The 23,107-nt window shown below is 40.6% G+C and overlaps 3 protein-coding genes across 5 annotated transcripts; all 3 read right to left on the reverse strand.

Moving 5' to 3' along the window:
• Positions 1–30: 30 nt before the first annotated feature.
• On the reverse strand, positions 31–21,360 carry LOC115929637 (scavenger receptor cysteine-rich domain superfamily protein-like). Its single transcript, XM_030999231.1, has 7 exons — positions 21,351–21,360; positions 20,530–20,838; positions 20,104–20,430; positions 16,948–17,268; positions 4,356–4,486; positions 2,590–2,854; positions 31–932 (listed from the first exon to the last, which is right to left on the reverse strand). The coding sequence occupies exons 1-7, from the start codon at positions 21,358–21,360 to the stop codon at positions 595–597; spliced, it is 1,701 nt and encodes a 566-aa protein (XP_030855091.1). The 3' UTR covers positions 31–594.
• LOC115929672 lies at positions 9,256–13,457 on the reverse strand. 3 transcript variants are annotated; one of them, XR_004066656.1, is made up of 3 exons: positions 13,005–13,446; positions 11,636–11,786; positions 9,256–10,503 (listed from the first exon to the last, which is right to left on the reverse strand). XR_004066656.1 is itself a non-coding variant. In XM_030999455.1 (3 exons), exons 1-3 carry the CDS (start codon positions 13,186–13,188, stop codon positions 10,476–10,478), a joined length of 348 nt encoding a protein of 115 aa, XP_030855315.1. In that variant the 5' UTR covers positions 13,189–13,457; the 3' UTR covers positions 9,256–10,475. The 3 variants fall into 3 exon arrangements, 2 of the variants coding, with proteins under 2 accessions (XP_030855315.1, XP_030855316.1); XM_030999455.1 differs by having other exon boundaries at positions 9,256–10,506; positions 11,636–11,768; positions 13,005–13,457; XM_030999456.1 differs by lacking the exon at positions 13,005–13,446 and adding an exon at positions 12,547–12,998 and having other exon boundaries at positions 9,256–10,506.
• Positions 21,361–21,406: 46 nt separating the features above from the next.
• Positions 21,407–22,772, reverse strand: LOC115929728 (scavenger receptor cysteine-rich domain superfamily protein-like). Its single transcript, XM_030999621.1, has 2 exons — positions 22,456–22,772; positions 21,407–21,912 (listed from the first exon to the last, which is right to left on the reverse strand). Exons 1-2 carry the CDS (start codon positions 22,754–22,756, stop codon positions 21,551–21,553), a joined length of 663 nt encoding a protein of 220 aa, XP_030855481.1. The 5' UTR covers positions 22,757–22,772; the 3' UTR covers positions 21,407–21,550.
• Between the last annotated feature and the right edge of the window lie 335 nt (positions 22,773–23,107).

Consider the following 23,107-nt stretch of genomic DNA (forward strand, 5'->3'; position numbering starts at 1 on the left):
TGAGGATTAATGCCTCACAAAAGGGACCTAATATAGCACATCGACACGGTTTTGATCCTCGGGCCTCACAGTTACAAAGCCGATTTTTGCCACTAAATCATGACTGTACGCAGCGGGGGCTAGCGTAGGGGGCTGTCCCCACAAATAAAGGACAACAAATTAAATGCAATTACGTTATCAATAATTCAATGCATTTTACCCCGATCCCCAACGTTACAAAAATCCTCTGTTTGGCCATGCCTTGAACCATGTAACAATAAATTACAAATTTTTTCACTTAGCCACGTTTCTGACAAGGTCAGAATATTTCGTACGGATTTTGTTTCAACTATAATTGCAAATCCTGCACCTTATTTCTAAGACTACGAATATTTAAATGTGCAATTTTCAACCCTTTACCCTTTGGAAAGTCATTTATAGAGGTTCATGTATTCGTACTTAATTCAATGTCGATATCAACAGAATTTAGTTCACAATACTATCTTTTACTATGAAGCGGCATTTCTTGCAAAATACATTTGGTACATTGCCAATCATTCCACAAACTGGGGTAACAAACAAAAATCATTCCACCTTAATGACCAACAGTGTATTTCATGAATTCTCTGCATTATTTGTCATACAGGCATCGGTGTTATCAGCCGGGGTCATTGGTGCAGTAACAGAGTCATATGTAGGAGGAGACTCGACGGGAGCCGGGGATGGAGGAACATAGGGTGGAGCAGGGTCTGTAGATTCTGAGGATACTCCATCAATATGCGTAGCATTGGTAGCTGACGAGTAAGTAGCAGGAGTACCCGTCGCTATGATTGTTTGAGAACGTCGACTTCTATAGCAGCAACCGATGATAAGACACGTTGGTACAACCACAGCAATGGCGACTAGAAAAACCTCCCATCCACCGAGACCGGGTTGCCAACTTACATCTTCGTCTGAAACAGCGAAGCAAAAGCACTTCATCAGAGTTTAGTTTGTAATTTCTTCATGACTATCAAAACATTCACTTCCTTGGGGTATGGATCGAATGAAATTGGCCAAATTTCTGCAGGCATTATTTCAAAGAACAATATAGGTTAAAACATGACCTTGTGATCTGCCGTGTACAGCGTTACAAATCTATTTATTTGACTTGTAGCCAAAGAGGTTTAATCATCTGTTGTGTAGCCTGTGTACCCAATGTGTCATTTCAATGGTTGTAACCTCGTATTATGCCTTTGATCACTGTAATCAGAGCATGCGCTAGTAAATTCAACGCAATGTTTGCACTGCCCACCATTTATTAAAAGAAAAAAAGAAATCTCTCTCAATTGCCTCGTCAAAGACCACACCCAGTCACTGACGCGTCAGCAAATGACGTCTCGTAACTTACATTATGCCCAGTAGAAAAGATGCATCAGTAAATGACGTCTCGTAAACGTATGCATTATGCTCGTTAGACACGATGCGTCAGTAAATGACGTCTCGTTAACGTATGCATTATGCCCCTTAGACACGACGCGTCAGTAAAGCTATAGTCACAAATCAGAGCAGCGACCGACCGATCAGTAGCCTGCTCGGTCGCTGCTGGAATTGAGGCATCGCCCAGCGATTTATGGAGAAGTCGAGCAGGCTGTAGAGCCCCAGCGATGCTTGGGCGGTGACCTGTCGATTTCCCGTCGGTCGCCGGTCGATTTTAGGTCAAAACTGGGCGAAATAGCGGAGCTTTTTCGCGCGGTGTCCCGGCAGTGACCAACCGGTGACCCCCCGATTGCCGGGCGGTCTCCCACCAGCCACCGGCTGATTTTAAAGAAATTGCCCGGCGGCCGGCCAGTGATCGGCGGGGCTCCAAAATACGCCCGGTGCCTGGCCGTTCGCCGCCCGGGCACCGAACTAATCGAGCGTTCGCCGCCGAGCGATTTAGGTCAAAAAGCGAAGCCGCTAGGTCAAAGGCTGCCGACTGATTTTGGACTCGCCGCCCAGTTACTGACTGATCTCCCAGCGGCGAACGGGCGGCGACTGCTTGACAGCCTTTGACCTAGGGGCTTCGATTTTTTTCCTAAATCGCTCGACGGTGAACGCTCGATTAGGAAACGAGCGGTGCCTGGGCGGCCGCCGCTCGGTGGCCGGGCAAAATTGGCTAAAAACTCGCCGCTCGGTCGCCGAGCAGGCTATTTTGGGGTAATGTGACCATAGCATAAATGACGTCTCGTTAACGTATGCATTATGCCCGTTAGACACGACGCGTCAGTAAATGACGTCTCGTAAACGTATGCATTATGCCCATTAGACATGCGATATAATTTGACGTAAGACTGCGTTAGTGATTGTTGCGGTCCTTGACGCTCCATCAACGAGTGACAGCGTACAAACATTGATTGCTAAACGAAGCACAATGAATTGAATAACAGTGGTATGCACTAATTTCCATCATTATGCTTGATTAGCAGCTAGAGTAAGAATGTTATAGAATTCGATCCATGTACATGTGGAAGTATATAAGCAATACATCGGCATTCTACTGGTAACCTCATAATAATGTCTGATCGGCTTCTCAACGTAATTGTGATTATCTGTCTGGTCGCGATGGGCAAATCAACGATTCCTACTTACCTGGATAATAGTCATCCGTCTGATCCATATTGACGCATCTGGCTGTAGCCATGTTATTCCTTGAACAATAGTCAGGATCAGGTTCACCCCATGGACCATGTCTGCATTTATATATCTTGTCCTGGTCAAAACCATATGAACCGGAGTAACGGGTACAATATGACAAGCGGAACCAGATTGGACCATTTGACGTGTATTTCCCATCGTAGTTACTTAAGCTACCGCTCATCGTTAAATCCGTATGACCTAGCTGACTACAAAGGATCTAATGTTAAGATAGAAATAAAATGATATGCTTTATCATAAAATAAACTACATGAATCAAAATTATTATATGAACATCGTTAAATCCGTATTAAAATCAATAAAAATCAATAAAAACACCAAGAAAATTAACACTATTAACCTTATTTAATGGAACCTCATCTATTTTTATAAACAAATTATCAAGCAAATTAGTGTATCAAGCGAATTAGTTGTTAGGTACGACCTGTTTACGTGTTGCTACGAATAGTTACGAGTATTTACGAGTCCTTACGAATTTTAGCCCAAAAAATGAGAACTGAAAATGAAGTGTTCGAATTTGCAGCTTTTATACCTTTCCCCAAATCGTAAACAGTTTGTAAGCATACTTAAAGTATTAAAGTAAAATTGCCTCTCCTTTCACGGATCCTTGAGAGTATATACGAGTTGGCGATCCGTAAGGACTCGTAAGAAAAATCCGTGTATGTGAAGGGGGTATTAAGGATCCGTTGAAGGAGAGGCATAGTTTTTGACATGTCAAAAATCTTCTTACGATTGACTCCCTTTGTCCATGGATAATTTTTTCTGTATATAACTCGTTACTATCCGTAAGTATCGTAAACCGCCCTTAAACCGCTCGTAAACCGCTCGCATCAACACATAAACATCCGTCAACTGCTCGCAAGAATCCGTAAATGACTCGTAACAATATTGTTAACGACTAGTTAGGGTAAGTTTACGATTTGTTTAGGGATTATTTCGAGTGCTAAAGCGTTGTTTACAATTTCATTCGGGTCGTGTTACGATGGCTTTACGGATTGTTACAAGTTATTACGAGTACTTAACGTGTAGTTACAAGTACTTTACGAATAAACTTTATGTATTCTTACGTATTGTTTACGATTTGGGGAAAGGTGCAAAAGCTGCAAAATCGTAAGGAATCGTAAATACTCGTAGCAACACCCGAGCAACACGTAAACAGGTCGTAAAATGCCCGTAAATTGCTCATAGTTATCCGTAACTACTCGTACTAATCGTTGAATTTTGCCGCATATATACATTGTAATAACTCGTAATAATCCGTAATAAACCGTATATATAGCTCGTAAAAACTCTTAAATCGGTCGTAAAAGTGGCCAAATCGTAAGGATCCGTGAATTGTGCGATCCATAAGAAAAATTCGTGTATGTGAAGGGGGTGTTATGGAACTCTCATGTTTGAAAATCTACCTATGGAATTATTTACATTACTTGCACTAAAATGTTATACAAGGTGAACAATATAAAAAATGCAAATTAAAAAAAAGGTATGCGGGCTATTTTTTGTCGTTTCATTATACCAATACTTTCCCCTCCAAATCTAAAATTTCTCTTGTGATGCAACATAACGAGCTGGAATGTAACTACAGTCGGTAAATTCAAAACTCGTTGGAAAATGACATTGTATTGACCTAAAAAAATATATTTTACATTCTTAATTAAGAAAAAGGAGCCTCATTTCCTTGACCAAAGCAATAAACTCACCTCATGATCGTAAAAAGAATAGTCGCAAATTGGACCCCATATTCCATCATGATATATCTCAATGACTCCATAATTTACATTGATCACTCCGTTCTCGTCTCTGAACCTCACGGGGTGGTTTGCTACACTCTCTGTGGATTCAAATATAGGAAATAATTATGAAAAGAATAGTTCTAAATAAACCCTCTCAATCCTCAAAAAACCTTTCAGTACTTAAAGGGACTTGGTAACATTGTTCAGATGAGAGAAAGTGCTGCTAAGGTAGTGACTTCAATGCTAGATGTACAATTAAAGTCTGAAAATCTAAAAGTTTGAGTGAAAACGGACCGTTATTAGTGATATAAATTGGAATTCTCCCAACTATATTATTACAATTTAATTTCATTTTAGGTGAATGTAAATCGTCACAAAGCAATGAATTGGCTCTTTATGCCATTCCAGACATGTAAGTGTTGAAAGATTTTTAAAGGCCTGTCTTATGTCTTCTTTTCATGGAAAAACGGTTGAGAAAATTCAAAAAAAGCTGGGAGAACTTACTGTTAATCACTGTTAGAGGGTGTTACACAGTGACACCTTCACAGAAAACCGTAGATATCTTTGTGGTTTGAGATTTTGTTCAGGACTTTTTGCATGTTAGAGGGTTGGTACAGTAAAAGGAATATAATATGTGACATTTCATACAAAAAAGATGCGATTTTTTTCAGCAACTCTCAACAATGTTACCGAGTCGCTTTAAAAGGAAACCTCACCCCAAGAAATAACTTTACTTATTCTGACAGATTTATTATATTTTTGCCCATTAATCTACAAGATTCCTCATCGAAGTGTGTGAGAGAGGCATTATGATGTACAGTTTCTCAGCACGACATGGGCATCGCCATTTTCTTGATAATGTGACGTACTACGTGAATTAAGTCGCTTATCAAGTAAATGTATTCAAATCTATGGATGCTTCCTTACCAGGTGTGTGTGGTGATGAAGCATTTCATTCACCTGCTATTATCCTTTGTACTACAATTGCCAGAATGCAAATTGCATAAATAATGTTGTGCTCTTCTTGGGGGAAGGTTTCTCATTGATGAAATTGATTTGTCAACTGCATGTTATATTATAATAGTTTGTAATGAATTAGTTACAATTGCCACCCTGTTATACATTTTTCACAAAATATAATTTCGATCTTCTCAGCGATGATTTTTCCTCATTGAAAAGTTAAGGTTTTGTTATTGATTAAAAAAGTCTTCCAACTAAAGCTTGGTTCATGATACATGTACAACTTTAACTAGTACGTCACATTTTCAAGAAAAAATCTTCGCCCATGTGACGCTAAAAGGCATCACATTATGCCAAGAAATATCTTCAGTACATCAAAATCTTCTTCTTCTCTTTCTTCTCAGTACGTAGGCCTACACTTATTATCTGGGATGAGGTTTCATTTAACCACGTATACACGACTTTGGAACGGAAATAGGAAGTTGCGATTTCCTTAATCAGATACAAAGTACGATTCCATGACATTTGCTCCGGCGACAATTGCTCCGCTTTAAATTTCATACACTAATCGAATGGCTAACTTCAACCCTGGATTCAACACTATACCCTACCCTAAACCTAACCCTAAACCTAACATAAAACCCTATTGAAACCCTAACCCTAACCCTACATCTTAGACGAAATAAAGCCCGGAGCAATTGTCGCAGGAGCAAATGTCGTGTCACCACAAAGTACTTCACAATTTGCTGAACAAAATAGTACTTGACCACTTTAACAACCAGGACAACAGAAGAACACTTCAAGAAGAAGGGTTGAACCAATGAAAAAGAACAAGGACAATTTGCGTTCCTTAATGGAGCTCTCACACTCTGCCGTGTAGGCCTACCGTCCACCTGCCGGGCTATTAAAAAACAACAGAGTCCAGAACGTTGGGTTTTGAGCGAACTTGTCCCCAGCCGCAAAAAAAAATTCATAAAATTAATCTTTTCACCGTTTCGTTGCCATCTTCTGACCGTTCTCAGCGGGCACATACCGGGTGTTAAACGTGCTTCTACCGTCTTCACCGCCCAGATTGACTTTTGTTGACAATTTTGGCCGTTTCCATACCGGGCCCATACCGGGTCTCGAACGTGTGCACCGGGTTTGTAGCAGCCACCTACCAGTCACTTAGCGTCCCCTCACCGCTCGGACGTTATGGGAACGTCAAGGCGTTAACAGGATGTTACCCATGCGTTAGGGAGGCGGCGCCGTCAGAATCAGGCGGTACCGCTTTGGAAACGCCCGTTGGCAGTCCGGTATGAACACTGTAATGAGAACGGTATGAATACGTTATGAAGACGGTGGCACGGTATCAACACGTTCATGACACGTTCACAACCCGCTTACAACCCGTTGCAGACGGTGGATTTTTTTTTTGCCCGTTCATCACCGTTCTGTAACGGGTTATGAGCGTGTTGTGAACGTGTTCATACAGTGTGACCGTTTTCATAACGTATTCATACCGTCCTCATACCGTTCAACACCGTCCTCTTGCCGCTTACTTGCGGCCGGTGCCAGCCGGCCAAAGTTTTGAACATGCCCAAAACTTTCGCCGGGTCCCACCGGGTGTAAATAAGCGCCAACGCCCTATTAACGTGTTGCCCGCTTTGATAACGAACCACCGTGTGCCCTCGCCGTTCTCCACCGTCCGCAGACATTTTCGCGCCCGGTGGCACACGGTAGGCCTACACGGCAGAGTGTGAGAGTCACTTTATCAACCTTGCCCGCCTCCAAGCCAAACCAAAAGTACGTGAGGTTTTGATCAGAGACATGCTATTTGCAGATGACGCTGCTGTCGCAACCCAGACGGAGCAGGAGCTCCAGACCCTAATGGACAGTTTCTCCAAGGCCTGCAAGGACTTTGGGCTGACTATCAGTCTGAAGAAAACGAACGTCCCGGGACAAGGTGTAGTAGCGCCGCCATCCATCACCATTGATGACTACAAGCTGGAAGCTGTGAGCCAGTTCACGTACCTTGGGTCCACCGTTTGCAGCAACCTCTTCCTGGACGCAGAGCTTAACAAGAGAATAGGAACCGCAGCAACAACACTCGCTCGCCTCACCACAAGGGTGTGGGGTAACACCAAACTCTCTGTCAAGACAAAGATGACAGTGTACAATGCCTCCGTCCTCTGTACGGGAGTGAGACGTGGAAGACCTATGCCAAGCAAGAGAAGAGACTTAATGCCTTCCATTTGAGGTGTATCCGCCGCATACTCGGCATCTCATGGAAGGACAAAGTGCCGAACACCGAATTCCTATCTCGTGCCGGCCTTCCAAGCATGATTACCCTCCTCAGGCACCGCCCCAGATAACAATACGACGTTACGCCAACGTGGGGCCAACGTAAGCTGTTACGTTGGTCCAACGTCGCCAACATGATGTTGGGCCCACGGCTTTCTTGCCGGTGGGCCAACGTTGGCCCGACAGCGACAAAATGACATTAAGCCAACATCGGGCCAACGTTATGCCGACCCCTATCCGACCATATGTGCCGATATCCTCCCGACATTGAACCAACGTTATGCCAACCTCTTTTCCACCGTACGCCGATGTCTTTCCGACATTGGACCAACGTCGTCCCAACCCTTTTTTAACCATATGCCAACCCCTATCCCACCATGTGCCGACGTTGTTCCGACATTGGATAAACGTTATGCCAACCCTTATCCCACCATGTGCCGACGTCTCCTCGACATTGGCCCAACGTTATACCAACCCCTTTTCAACCATGTGCCGACGTCTCCACGACGTAGGGCCAACGTTATTCCAACCCCTATCCCACCATGTGCCGACGTAGTTCCGACATTGGACCAACGTTATGCCAACCCCTATCCCACCATGTGCCGACTTCGTGGGCTGTTACGTTGCGCCATCGTCGTCAATGTGATGTTGGGCCAACGGCTTTCTTGCCGGCGGGCCAACGTTGGCTCGACAGCGACGAAATGACATTAAGCCAACATCGGGCCAACGTCCCCCCGACGTATGGCCAACGTCATGTCAACCCCTATCCAACCATATGCCGACATAGGACAAACGTAATGCCAACCCCTTTTCCACCATGTGCCGACGTCTCCCTGACGTAGGACCAACGTAATGCCCACCCCTTTTACACTATGTGCCGACGTCTCCCCGACGTTGTCCTAACATAATGCCAACCCTTTTCCCACCAAGTGCCGACCCCTCCTCCACCATGTGCCAATGCTAGACCAACGTTATGCCAACCTCTTCTCCACCATTTTCCGACGTAGAAGCAACGTTATGCCAACCCGTATCCCACCATGTGCCGACGTTGTACCTCCCCTTTCCAGTTCATGCCAACATTCTTTTGACATTACCAACACCAACTCAAAAACATATTCACACCAACATCAGTCGTCCGTTCATAAGAACATCGTCAAGATCATACTACATCGGACATGTACAATCATTCAAACACATGCATCACAACGTGACAAGGAAAAGCCAAGTAGTTTAAGATTGGATTAAATAAATAAACAGAGCAAAATCCACAAAATGAAGATAGTAACAATTTCATCAAAATTAGACTGAATTTGAGAAAAGTTCATTATAGAACTCGACTTAGATCCCTCTGGAAGATATGTATAATAACAATATTGAAGCAAGAGGGACATGTTATTTTAATTTCGTCATGTCTATTATCTTGTACATTTTAATCACTATAAAAACTTGATAACAACTTATTTGTCCCATTTTAATGAAAAGTTCACCATCTTGCTTCTTAGAATTTGCTCTGAATACATCCCCCTCCCTCCAAAACAAAAGAACAAGGAAAATAAACTGATTTTGTGATAAAACATACTTTATTTTATGTGTAATAAACAAACTGTTGTAAATGTGAATACAATTATTGTACATCTTTCTTTTGTATTTTCGTTTGAATTCGAAAAAGATGTAAACATAGTTTCAAGTTCAAGGTATCTCAATGTGTCACAATATAGGCCTATCAATGAAAGCTAGGACGATAGGAGCTGTTATAAAATGAATTGTCGCTTACACGTAACACAACATAACATACTGAAATTCATTGTACGAATATAATAAACAATCCTCACAACTTCCCGAGTAAAACAAAACAAACTTTCTGGCAGACGAACACGATTGCTTATGACAAGATTCCTCTACATAATGTACAGCACAAAAATATAAAGAAATTAATAAAGTGTCCACCATTTGCATACCAAGAACTAGGCAATTAATGTAAACAATGTTCCATAAAAAATAAAAAATAAAATTCAGAGAAATTGCCAACATTTTTTATGCTTAGGCATTTCAGAGATGCTGATACATTTCGTCGCCATATCTATTGTTAACACATCTACAAAATGTTTTTTTTAGGAGGGATAGTATACATTGCTTGAATGTGTGAAGTAAAGCAATCGCTAAATGTTTATATAACAAGAGAGGAAATTTGAAAGTGAAGTAGGAAAGAGCAGAGCTTGTAAAGGGAAAAACACAAGTTTCTTCACTCTGATATACCACTTTCAATATTTCTTTAAATTGAGAAGGTAGTACGAAAAACATTCAGTCACTTAGATATATGAAACATTTTTTTCTTACCTTTGAAATTCTTTATAGCATGCATTTAGTTGACACGTTATACAGGCATTCAAATCAATTACGACCTTCTTCGACTCATGGTATAACTCTCTTTTTAAAATTGGGCCATTAGTGAAATTTCACCACAATAAATAACAAGTAAAGATGCATAGCACACTATTTAATAACAAAAGTTATTGTTTATGTTTGTGTACAAAACATAATGCCTGCAGAGCTGGCTAGCAAGCACCGTAGCTTGCCTAAGCGGAGATCGTTCTTGATATAACATCACTAATCCTTTGGTCAGTCATTCCGAGGAACTCTGAGAATTGTAAGGGGCGGGGTCCACCATTAGACGAGCAACTTGGAGAGGTTTTCAAAAAATTGTAAAAAATATAAGGAGGCATTTATTTATGAAACAATTGTTATTATGTTGCTTTAAAAGGGTCTTGATACAAGACATAAAAGTTTTAATTTCCTAAGGCAATGGACCTTTAAAGAACGGGTTAGTCGGAATCAAAATCTTGTCTAGCTTGTGGTGGTACAACTTCGACATCTGCTGCAAAAAAAAGAAGAAGAAAGAAACCAAACAAGATTTAAAAGCAGATCATGGAAACATCACCTTGAAATAGTACGGATATTAATCAAATAGTACGGCATTCAAGGGAAGTAGTCCTGAGTGGCACATCCTCCCTAGTTTTGATGAAATTTCATGGATAGAAGTACTTTGTCATGAAAATAACTTCGTTCAAACTTTAGAGCGAATGACCCAGACGTATGGAAATTAGAAAGGAATGGATTTCTTTTATTTTTGTCTTGTTTAATTAGAATAGCATCAAACACTCTTCTTAACAAAGGAAATATACATTTGAGGTAAAATAGCAGTAATATTCTTCAATAGAAAGAACCAATTTATAGTATCTGTTTGCTCAGTGTTGAGATGCTTGATTGATAACAGTTTAAAGCCCCTCTTAAGTGTTGGATCCCAAAATTAGCCAAAGAATAGATGGCACAATCTCACTTAAATGGTATGATGTAAAAGAGGATGTCATTAACACCGGACACTTCTGCAAATAGAATATTGCCCTAACAAATGTGTTTGAAGTAGAATATGGATGAAAGAATACAAAATTTGCGTTTTCTGCGTACAACACAAAACCCTTAGTTAGTAAGTTTGTATTCTTTCTAATTTTTAGGACAAATTTTTGAAGAAGAGTGGCATTTTCTTTCACATCATTATAACATTGAAGTGAAATGTGAAGCTCCCAATACTTTTTTTTGTATTTATGTAAGCTCCCAATACTTGAGAGAGCTCGAGGGGCTTCAAAGTAGAAACAAAAACACAAAGCTATATCGTTAGTTGCTTATACAAGAAACAAATCAATTGACTGTGTTTTGTTTTTTGTGGCACCCTGCATTCAGAATTGTTTCCCCAAAAATACTGCTATAAGCAGTATTTCAAGATTTGTTGTTGTTGAATAGTTTTGTAAGTGATCACAATGCAGTTTCTCAATATAATCAGGAAAAAGATATTAGCATCCGTTAGCAGCTTTGTCCTACACAAACGTACATTAATCCAGTACATTTGTAATTTGTGTGCAGGGCACAACTATAACGAATACTAAGAAGTGCTATCCTGTCTACATGTATAACTAAATACAAAATGAATAAAATGCCAAATGACATACCCATATTTCTGAATGTTGAGGTCAATGGGGTCGTTGGGGTCGACAGTGTTCTGGAGGTTGATGGGGTCGATGTCGAAGGGGTCCTTGGTGCTGTTGATGCTGTTCTGGATGATCGAGGTAGGGGTAGCTGGATCTGAACGGGTAGAGGAATCTGGAATTTGTTGTAAAGTTGACGATATGAAATGCAGGATTTCATATTTAAATTTCAAAATTGTAGGGATTATGGGAGAAAAAAGTATTAGGATTTGGAAGAGCTATATATAATTGAATGTATTAATAAAGAACGTCAGAATTTTAAAAATAAATAATTAGAATATTTACCTTCAGTTCAAATTATAGCAATTTAATATACACGTGCATAAACAATAAAAACTAATTTGAAAATGAGAATAAAAATGCAGCAATAATCAAATTTGTGAATGAAAATTGTGAATGAAAATTATGGGATCGATCAGTGTTACCCCCGCCCCCAATATTTGTTCCTATTTACTATTTGATCAAATTGAGGTTCTTGGCCAATTGCGACTTTAAATGATTGCAAATGCCAAAATGAGGGTAATTCCCACCAGCTACCTCTTTCACATCACACTCACAATCCACTAAATGTGTTGATACAAAGTTCTTGCATATTTTGGCAGACTTGGCACACTCCCTTGTAAGATTTCAGGAGGCTAGAAACATGTACTAGCGGGATATCTTAATTCACAGCCCAATCTCGTAATTTATTCCTTTTCGAACTGAATCATCGTCAGCATATATTGAGCTACTACAGAGTATAGTATAGACCTACTTCTAAATCTGAAAGTATCAGAGACTATAATATCATTTAGATATGCATACAAAAATGATGCGTCTTCGTTCCCATTCAGCTCTATTTGATTCAATTGGTCTTTCCAACAATGCATCAGCACCTTCAACACTTGTAACACCAACAGATTCACAATCATTTGATTCATGGTCGATATTGCATATTGGGGTGAACATCATCACAGTCACGGACGCTGCAACATGATGCATCAATACATCACCTAGGTCTAACTCTAAGTCAGGAACATATTAACATTTATCACGGCAAACACTCAATGCATCTGATGCCGACACTTCGGCCCCCATCATAGCCATCATAGCCATCACTCACACTTCAATTGCACGCAGCGGGTGTGCATGCTAAGCGTACCCCGAGCGGTAAACTCGTACTCATGCACTTTCACTTTCATTTGGACAGGGAATTATCAATGATTACTTTAACAATTTCTCATGCTATTTCCCTCGCTTTGTGACGGGGAGTTCTCACACTATACAATTTATCAGTTTCACGCGACATGCTCACAAAAATAACGTTGAAAGAGAAAGAAAATCATTCATTTACCATGCAGTGTTGGTACTCCCCGGCAACTGATCCAGACAAATGGACAGGATATGGCTGACGTACGTTGCAATTGCATGAGCACATGGGCATGCGCACGCATGCAATTTTTTTTACCCGGATGTAGCGGTACTAGGTCGTATTTGCTACGTTGGCCCAACGTCATATAGCCAACCAATATATACATGCACTATTTATCAGTAAAGATGGAGACGATATAGACCAACGTTAAGCCAAGGTTGGCCCAACGTCGCGTATATTAGCCAACATATCCACCATTTCTCAGTAAAATTTGAAACGATGGACCAACATTGAGCCAACGTTAATAGCCAAACGTCGAATAGCCAATTAACAGCCACAATTTATCAGTAATAATTGAGACGATGGACCAACGTTCAGCCAACATTGGCCCAACATCGAATGGCCAGCCAAAAGCCAACATTTAAAATTTAAAATTGAGACGATGGACCAACGTTCAGCCGACGTTAGCCCAACGTCGAATAGCCAACCCAAAGCCACCATTTAAAAAAAAAATTGAGACGATGGACCAACATGAAGCCAACATTGGCCCAACGCCGAATAGCCAACCAATAGCCAACATTTATAAGTTAAAATTGAGACGATGGTCCAACTTTCAGCCCACATTGGCCTAACGTCGAATAGCCAACCAAACGCCAACAGTTATCAGTAATATTTGAGACAATGGACCAACGTTCAGCCAACATTGGCTCAACGTCGAATAGCCAACCAATAGCCACCATTTATCAGTGAAAATGGCAACAATGGACCAACGTTGAGCCAACTTTAGCCCAACGTCGAATAGCCAACCAATAGCCACCATTTATCAGTAAAAATAATGACAATGGACCAATGTTCAGCCAACATTGGCCCAACGTCGAATAGCCAACTAATAGCCACCATTTATCAGTGAAAATGGCGACAATGAGCCAACGTTAGCCCAACGTCGAATAGCCAACCAAAAGCCAACATTTATCAGTAATAAATGAGACAATAGACCAACGTTCAACCAACATTGGCCCAACGTCGAATAGCCAACCAATAGCCAACATTTATCAGTGATAATTGAGACGATGGACCAACATTTAGCCAACATTGGCCAAACGTCGAATAGCCAACCCAAAGCCACCATTTATCAGTGAAAATGGCGACAATGGACCAACATTGAACCAACAATAGCCCAACGTCGAATAGCCAACCAAAAGCCACCATTTATCAGTGAAAATGGCGACAATAGACCAACGTTCAGCCAACATTGGACCAACGTCGAATAGCCAAGCAATAGCCACCATTTATCAGTGAAAATGGCGACAATGGACCAACGTTCAGCCAACATTGGCCCAACGTCGAATAGCCAACCAAAAGCCACCATTTATCAGTGAAAATGGCGACAATGGACCAACGTTCAGCCAACATTGGCCCAACGTCGAATAGCCAAGCAATAGCCACCATTTATCAGTACAAATGGTGACAATGGACCAACGTTCAGCCAACATTGGCCCAACGTCGAATAGCCAACCAAAGGCCAACATTTATCAGTGAAAATGGCGACAATGAGCCAACGTTAGCCCAACGTCGAATAGCCAATCAATAGCCAATATTTATCAGTGATAATTGAGACGATGGACCAACATTTAGCCAACATTGGCCCAACGTCGAATAGCCAACCCAAAGCCACCATTTATCAGTGAAAATGGCGACAATGGACCAACATTAAACCAACAATAGCCCAACGTCGAATAGCCAACCCAAAGCCACCATTTATCAGTGAAAATGGCGACAATGGACCAACGTTCATCCAACATTGGCCCAACGTCGAAGCGCCAACCAATAGCCACCATTTATCAGTGAAAATGGCGACAATGGACCAACGTTCGGCCAACATTGGACCAACGTCGAATAGCCAACCAATAGCCACCATTTATCAGTGAAAATGGCGACAATGGACCAACGTTCAGCCAACATTGGCCCAACGTCGAATAGCCAACCAATAGCCACCATTTATCAGTGAAAATGGCGACAATGGACCAACGTTCAGCCAACATTGGCCCAACGTCGAATGAGCCAACCAATAGCCACCATTTATCAGTCAAAAATGGCGACGATGGCCCAACGATTAGCCAACGTTGGCTTGCCGACTGCGACCCTGCCGACCGTGGCCGACGTTGGCCCAACGCCGTATTGTTATCTGGGGCAGACTCCGCTGGCTAGCCCATGTCCATCGTATGGAGGATCGATGGCCGAATCCCCAAGAACATCCTCTACGATCAACTGACAACTGGCAAGAGAAACACTGGCCGCCCTCAGAGATGTAGTTAAGAGGGACTTAAAGGCTCTGAAGGTTAACACGGAACAGTGAGAGGTACTCGCCACCGACCGCTTGAGCTGGAGAAGTACCCTGACAGTGCGACTGCATGCAGAGGACGACCAACTGAAGAGTGCAGCGGAAGAGAAGTGGACTCGCAGAAAAGAACGCTGTTACTCACACGGCACAGGGATAATCCTCATGTGCGACTTGTGTGACAAAGACTGCCACTCAAGCATCGGTCTGTTCAGCCACAGAAGGTGCTGTTCCAGCAGGACAGACAGATAGGATTCACACCCATGGTCTTCACAGACTGAAGGAGGCCTACGATGATTAGGAATAAATCATTGTCAAAATCATTCCATAAATTGGGGTAAACATATTATTCCACCTTAATGACCAACAGTATAGTTAGAGTAATACCTTTATTGAAGTTTATGAAATCTATACTTTGTTTAATCAGTGTGTTCATCTAGGCAAATGCTCCACGAGGAGGAACTGAAATTAATAGCTGCGATCCCCTTCTATCGCCATAAAAATAAAAATAAATCTTGAAATGTACACGGGTGAGTAACTAATAATTCAACAATTCAACAATATCCTTATCACAAACTGTAACAAGCTGATAAACCTTGCACTTGAGTACCATGTTCAACAATTGCAAATGTTTTTGTAGCCTTTTGTAGGCCTATTGTCTTATAAAACTGTAGAGAAAACATTCACTCAAACATTTGAATACATGTTGATTATAAACAATTTATATTTATATACATACTTTTTTTTACAAATGAATCTCATTATACCTGGAAAATGCGCAAGCTTTTTTCAGAAATAATTTGCAGCCGCCAGACCCTATGCAATTATGCAGATACAATGTACCTGGGGATCGGATTTCTGTTTAGAACTATACAACTTTCCTTCTCTGCAAAGTCATTTATGATAGTGACAGAAAATTTACATAAGATAAATTGTACCTCATTTCAGGATACTCGATGTACGCTGTACAGTATAGGCTTTGGTAGAGCTCACAAAAGACTGTATTTCTGTATACAAAGGTCATTCTCATTCACCAGGGAGGTGTTGATTTGGGAATTCGAAATTTGTCCTTATCATATAGGCGAAAATTGTAAATAATGGTAGTTTATAGTCACATACAGTAAACAACTGAACACTCATTCATACCCTTACCAAGTTTTGTATTTTTTTGAGTATGTGAAACGTTGATTTGTCCCGATTAACATTTCTTGAGAGTGTGACATATTGAAGTTTACATCTTAAAGTATTCTAGATTTACGAAAAACACTATCAACATAACATTTACAAGGGGTATAAATAATTTAGTTGTTGTTAAAGAAAAGCGTGTAATTACCAAACAATAAATGATTTAACCGAGAAAATAATAGATACAATGTTATTATAGGCGACACTTGAAATATGCTCATCAGCACGTGAGCTATACCCTTGTATCCCACTAAAGGCCATTCAATATTATACAAGTATTTTTGCATGAAACACATTTTGCTCGATATGCGTATAACTTCTTGAAAAAATTTGTATCAATTTTGTAAAGAATAGAATTATAGATTTACACAGTAGTACACTGGATAATCAAAGAATATTTACCATATGGAAAACAGAAAGCACTGACTTCATCATGCTCCTGTTGGGTTGAATTAGGTCCGCTCAACTCTAGTATGAAGCAATCAGTTATTTTCATATCATTGTCACCACATGATATATCGTCTATAAGAATTGGACGCGAAGAACGAGCAAATTCACCCCCGTAGTAGTAAAATGCACCTGCATATCCAAGATGACGACAGACTGTATCACGGTCTATAGAGGAATAGTAGCCTGCAGCTACGTAGCCCCACTCGCCTTTAAGAAAGACTTCTAGACGACCTTGCTCAGTGAAATCACTCCCAACCATTCGTAGGTCAAAGTCTAAATCAAAAAAATCATGAACACATAGAAAAAAGAAGAAGCAAGAATCAATATCAAATCATCAACTAAGAATCTTCTATCTACATAATTATCAAGGTATTTTCTCCCAGTTACAAGGTTGATCGCAACATTTTTCCTCACATCTCTGTTTCTGCCATTCTAGTACACTCTTCCACTCCATGTCTTAATGTTTCCCTTCTAACTAGTTCTTCTTTTTGGTATGATAGAGTAAGGGTTAGGATCCTCGCATAAGCCATATTTAAAGCATAAGAAGAACAAGAAATTTGGGGCTGAAATGTAGAAGTATCGCAGGGGTTGTCAGAACTCACTGCACACACCCCCAGTATAGTACGACAATACTCTGTAAAGAGGTCTGTACTAAAAAAAAAAGGGGAAGAAGAAGAAGGATAAAATGAATGTAACGATAAATATAACAGTGGTCCCATCAGGCTGATAAATTGTTGTGATTCTGTCTGTCGAGGGGCACGGGCTTTCTTCTGACGTGACGCCACATCGAGGGTGTAACATTTTTGGCTTTCAGAAATAATCATTTATCTTTGTCCTCAGAAAGACGGTGCCAAGAGATCTCAACGAGAGAACAATCAAATAACATAACGCCAACCTGATGATACCGTCTCGGTTAATTGGGTCCCAGATTCGTGTCCTGTAGTGAAAACCAGGCTGAGGTCGAATATTGAAAACCAAATCTGGACGTAAATATTTAGATTGCAAAGTAGCAACAGCCGCAGTACGAATAACGCATAGGATAAGCATCACGCAGAAGCACTAGCTGAAGAGGAAATGACAATGTTGAGATCAAGGACATGGTTTAGGGTTGGAAGTTAGCTACTGTTACAGTAATCACCTGTTATAGTCCAATCAATAATTGTTCCTTATTCAATCAAGCTCTAGATTTCTACAGGGAGAGTCAGAACAAATTTCCCACTTTTTAAAAGTTGAATTGTTTGAAGTATGAATATTACATCATGGGTTTCATGATATGTCTTGATAGAGTTTCTCCCAGTACATTTACGTAACATTTTCATTTGATTCTCTGCAGACTGCATGCATGACTGAACATCAGACAATCTTTACAAGACTGCCAGATCTCACTTGCGCCAAGTTGCTGGGTGAGGAATAAAATAGAGTTTTGAACAAAAACAGCCAGACACGTGGGTGCGTGTGGGTGTGTATGCATTCGCTTGTGTGTACGTGTGTGTTTGTTTGTGTTTCTCTGTGTGTGTCTGTGTCTGTCTGACTGCCTTGTTCAATGCACTGTTTTATTCCTCGCCCAATAACTTGGCGCAAGTGAGATCTGGCAGTCTTGTAAAGATTGTCTGATGTTCAGTCATGCATGCATAAATTCATATGAAAATAGTACCTAAATGTACTGGGAGGATGACTCAATCAAGACATATCTTGAAACCTATGATTAAATATTCATACTTCAAACAATACAACTTTTAAAAAGTGGGACATTTTTTCTGACTCACCCTGTATAGCTTACTGACTGCGTGACTGCATGTCAGCAAAACATGAATTTTATCTGTGGTGGCATATATGCTTTCCGACTTTGCCAATAATAATTTTTGCAATACATTAAGATGTCGAAAAAGCTTTGTAATAAATAGTAGAGTCTCAATGAGGAGGCAAAGTAGGCAAAGTAGAATCTCGAAATGCCATCATCATCATCGGGAAGCTAGCATCTTCACACTATGGCGCTGACCCCAAAACTGTACAAAGTGCAGCTGTTGCCCTCTGCATTTCATCCGCAGAATATGCTTGCTTGCCCAGTTTGGAGCAGATCAGCCCATGTGAAGAAGCTTGACACCACACTCAATAACACATATTGAAAGATAACAGGCTGTCTGAAACCAACAAAAGTTGAGGAAATATATCACCTCGCTGGCATTGGATCTCCTAACCAAAGGCGCACTAACACTTGCCTAAAGGAACGGATGAAGCAGGCGACAGATGACAGACACATGCTACACGGATACTTACAACCCCACAAACGACTTATATCCCGACACAGCTTCCTCGATTCTGTCCCACCACCTGAACAGAATCCTCCACCATCAGCCAAGCCCGTACTCATCAAAGGGCTTAACCTGAAGTGGCCGGAGTGGCAATGCCTAAATCGAATGCGGACGAGAATGGGGCGGTGTAAGGTCAATATGGCAAGATGGGGCTATGCCCATGAAGGAGATATACTCTCTGCGACTGCAGAGAGACTCAGACGATGGACCACATCTTGCAGTGCGGCGGAACGGGTTGCACAGATGAAGACCTGGCCTTTGTTAATGAAACGGCCATTGCAGCAATCGGGCGATGGAAGAACTTAATTTAATTTAATTTACTTTTAATTAAGGAACTTTACATATTAACTATCTTGATCTAAGGAGACACGAACGAACGAACGAATGAGGAAGCCTACTTAGTAAGAATGTATGATGTAGATCATCCATGACGGTAAGATTAGTTCAGTTGACACCTATACGGTATAGGACTAACTTGATGTAGATTCAAATCTTTCATTTCCTCATGGATCCGTACCAGTGGACACTTCCTGAGATACCAAAGTAAAATAATTTCGCAACTGCTCTTATGGGACCATATTAAGGCACAAGAGATTGCCCGATAATGACATACATAGATCATTGAGAGAAAGACACTGGTTTAGCAAATAACTCACAAAGTTATACGAAAATAGAACTGATAGGGAAAGACTGTCAAGTCTGTATTAATATGCTCGTCCTTGTAGCGGTAGGATTTGATAAACAACTGAGTTTTGATAATACGTATTGGTTTAACACAGTCATGCAAGATACTCACCTATCGGCGGTCCGCAAAAAACTTGTGCGATGTGATCAGGGTTACATTGGACATCATTCGACTTAACTGTATACACACAATCTCCTATCTGCTCTTCAGTTCCGTTGCAGTGATAGTCCAAGTAAAAGATGGTTCCAGATAATGGTCCAAGTGAAACTGGCTTTTCACTTCTTCCGTACTGGTATCCTAGCTGTCGACAGGTCACATCTGCTTCTTTATCACTCCAATAAGGATCACATATCAAACCAAGTTCAGATCTATTTCGGTATTGAACTACACCTTCATAGCTGCTAGATCCACTTAGGAGTCTCACAACGGCCGCAGGATCTGTATTGTGAAATAAGATTTTAATAGCAAAGGTCGTTTAACATAGGACTCAGATGTTAAGTAGTCTTTAGCATACAAATGTCATATTAATTGACCTACCATTACACACAACGCCTGCACCATAGTTCAGGTTAGCATCACAGTTTTGGTTGTTGGCCCATCCTAAAGATTCACAATCGGCTAAATGGGTCTCAACTCCTTGACATTTCATGTCGTCCAGTAGAAAAGGTCCATCGCCTCCCTCAAACATTTTTGTGTTCCTTGCTCCGAGAGGGAATCCAAGTTCTCTACATGCAACATGGGCATCATCAATGGTCCAATTGGTAGAAAAGATTCTTCCCCATTTACCCCCATAGTAAACTTCAACGCGGCCTTCATCGTCAAAACCGCCGTCTACAAGTCGGGTAACTGTAGTTCAAGATGAGACAAAAGAAAAGAGCTGTCTTGTAAACAGTCGGATGGTACATACAATTTATTTGAACATGCCTCGTGTTTTCATGGGAATATTTCTTTGATGGTTTTACGATCAAGAAACTTTGTGTCAGTTTACGTGACAATTAGGTAATGAATCTCTAGATGAAATATATGCTAGCGTTCTCATTATAAGATATTGACCCTCGAATTCCTCTAAAAGATTATCGGCATGCTTTCCTTGAAACAAACTGAATTGAAAGTCACACTCAATTTCTTCTCACAAAATTATACAATGTGTTTAAAAAACTAATTAGTACTGTTTACATCGGATAGTAGGATAATTCAAGAAAAATGAAGGTTGTGATGAGAATGTCAGGGACAAATTGAAACAGACAATACTTTTCCTATACTTTTAATGGACGAATTTCTTAGCATTCAGTTTATATAATGATCAAAATATCACGATGTATTGATATGAATGACAGGCTGAGCTACAAAAGGTTTACAGCATAACATCTCCCGATGAAACACTCTTGTGCTAGAAACTATATGTTTGTAGAGGTACTATAAATTTGGCAAAATTGATCAATGATTCAAAGAAATTGAAAGGAGATTTTACTTTCTCTGTAAATTAAATGAAATAGACAGGATCTGCAACTTCATTTTTCATATGATTTTAATCTTGAAAATAGAACTAGACGATGTTTTAATTTAGGAGGAACTTACGTCCCATGTCGCATGTTATTCCTGCATCCTCGCCATGAGTACAGTCGTGAATTCCCCATTCTTTTGTTACAAGACAGTCTCTTAAATGTCGCTTTTCACTTTCACAATCGAGTCCATCGAGAAGAATAGGACCAGATCCCGAACCAAAGACTGGCTGTGTGTTGGGATAACCTACGTTGACTAGGGCTTCTAAAGCATCTGGGTATCCTAGCTGTCTACATGCTACTCCTGCATCGGTCTTATCCCATCCATCGTCACATATTGTACCCCAGTCTCCAGATTCTCCCAGAATCTCAACACGACCCTCGCCAGGTACAGACCCACCGGCTAGGCGAAGACTTCCTGTGCATGTACATTAAATACAAACATATTAAAATATACTGAATTATTGTATTCCATAATGAAATATATTGCAAAAATAACTAAAACGTAATTTTTTTTTAAATAATTTACAGGCACAACCGCTACAAGTGGATCTTTAATACAGAACATGACCAGTACATAATTACGACAATGCAGAACTAGTGCCATACTGTTCAAGATTGTGTTATGACATTCTACAGGTGTGTCAAGTCAAGGAATTCAATCTTGTGTCAGGTCGAATCTTGACCATATTGCATAATATGGAGTTTCTTTCTCGTCTCTCCAAACTCTGCTTCTCAAAAAAACCATACATTCTGACATTACTGTTTGCAAGCATTTTGGGGGGGGGGGAGTATTGACAATTCTTAGCCTTCGGTGTCATAGCTGTATCGACAATATAGAGAGCAGAAGATGACTAAAAAAGGAAAGAAAAAGAGGGAATTTGTCCATCTTTCTGTACGACACTCTTGTTCATCTTTTCATTTCAATATTACTGTTTTTATAAACCTTATTGAACCTTACCCTGACTCGTGCACACGACACCAGCATCTCTCAAATGGTCGCAATTTGTAACATCCACAAGATCATATTTACAAGTTGAAAGATTGCCCTCCGTTCCATTACATTCCATGTTACTAAACAGGACGACACCTTGACCTTCGCCGTACTGACCCGCTACCAATGCTAGGTCTGCTCCACTGTAATTCAGCTGCCGACAGACAACAGTCGCATCCTCGATGCTCCACAGGCTGTCACATATAGAACCCCATTGGTTGTCATAGAAGACTTCAACACGGCCTTCAGATTCATAGATACCACCCATCAGGCGAACAGACCACGGGGCTACATCGAAGTGAATAGAAACAACATCGATCTTATTATGTGAACAATCGTGCGAAACAGTCTTAAGAAGTCAAAGGGATTCGAGGTTTACAATGAATTATCTTATTATTGCTCCGATTTACTTTCGCCATTCTGTATCTCTTATTTTCTACTTTCATACACATGAACTTATTTCAAAGGTTAGATTGTCCTTAATCAACACACGCATGCGTGTTTTATACCAATCGGATGCATAATAAAAAAAAATGTTTTAAAAAAGACGTAGACGAGGACACTCAAACCAATTTGAAATTCGCTACACCAACTCGGGCGTCTATGCCAACTCATATTT

This window comes from Strongylocentrotus purpuratus, unplaced genomic scaffold, assembly GCF_000002235.5.
Source record: "Strongylocentrotus purpuratus isolate Spur 01 unplaced genomic scaffold, Spur_5.0 spur5_scaffold_5, whole genome shotgun sequence".
Classification (NCBI taxonomy): domain Eukaryota; kingdom Metazoa; phylum Echinodermata; class Echinoidea; order Camarodonta; family Strongylocentrotidae; genus Strongylocentrotus; species Strongylocentrotus purpuratus.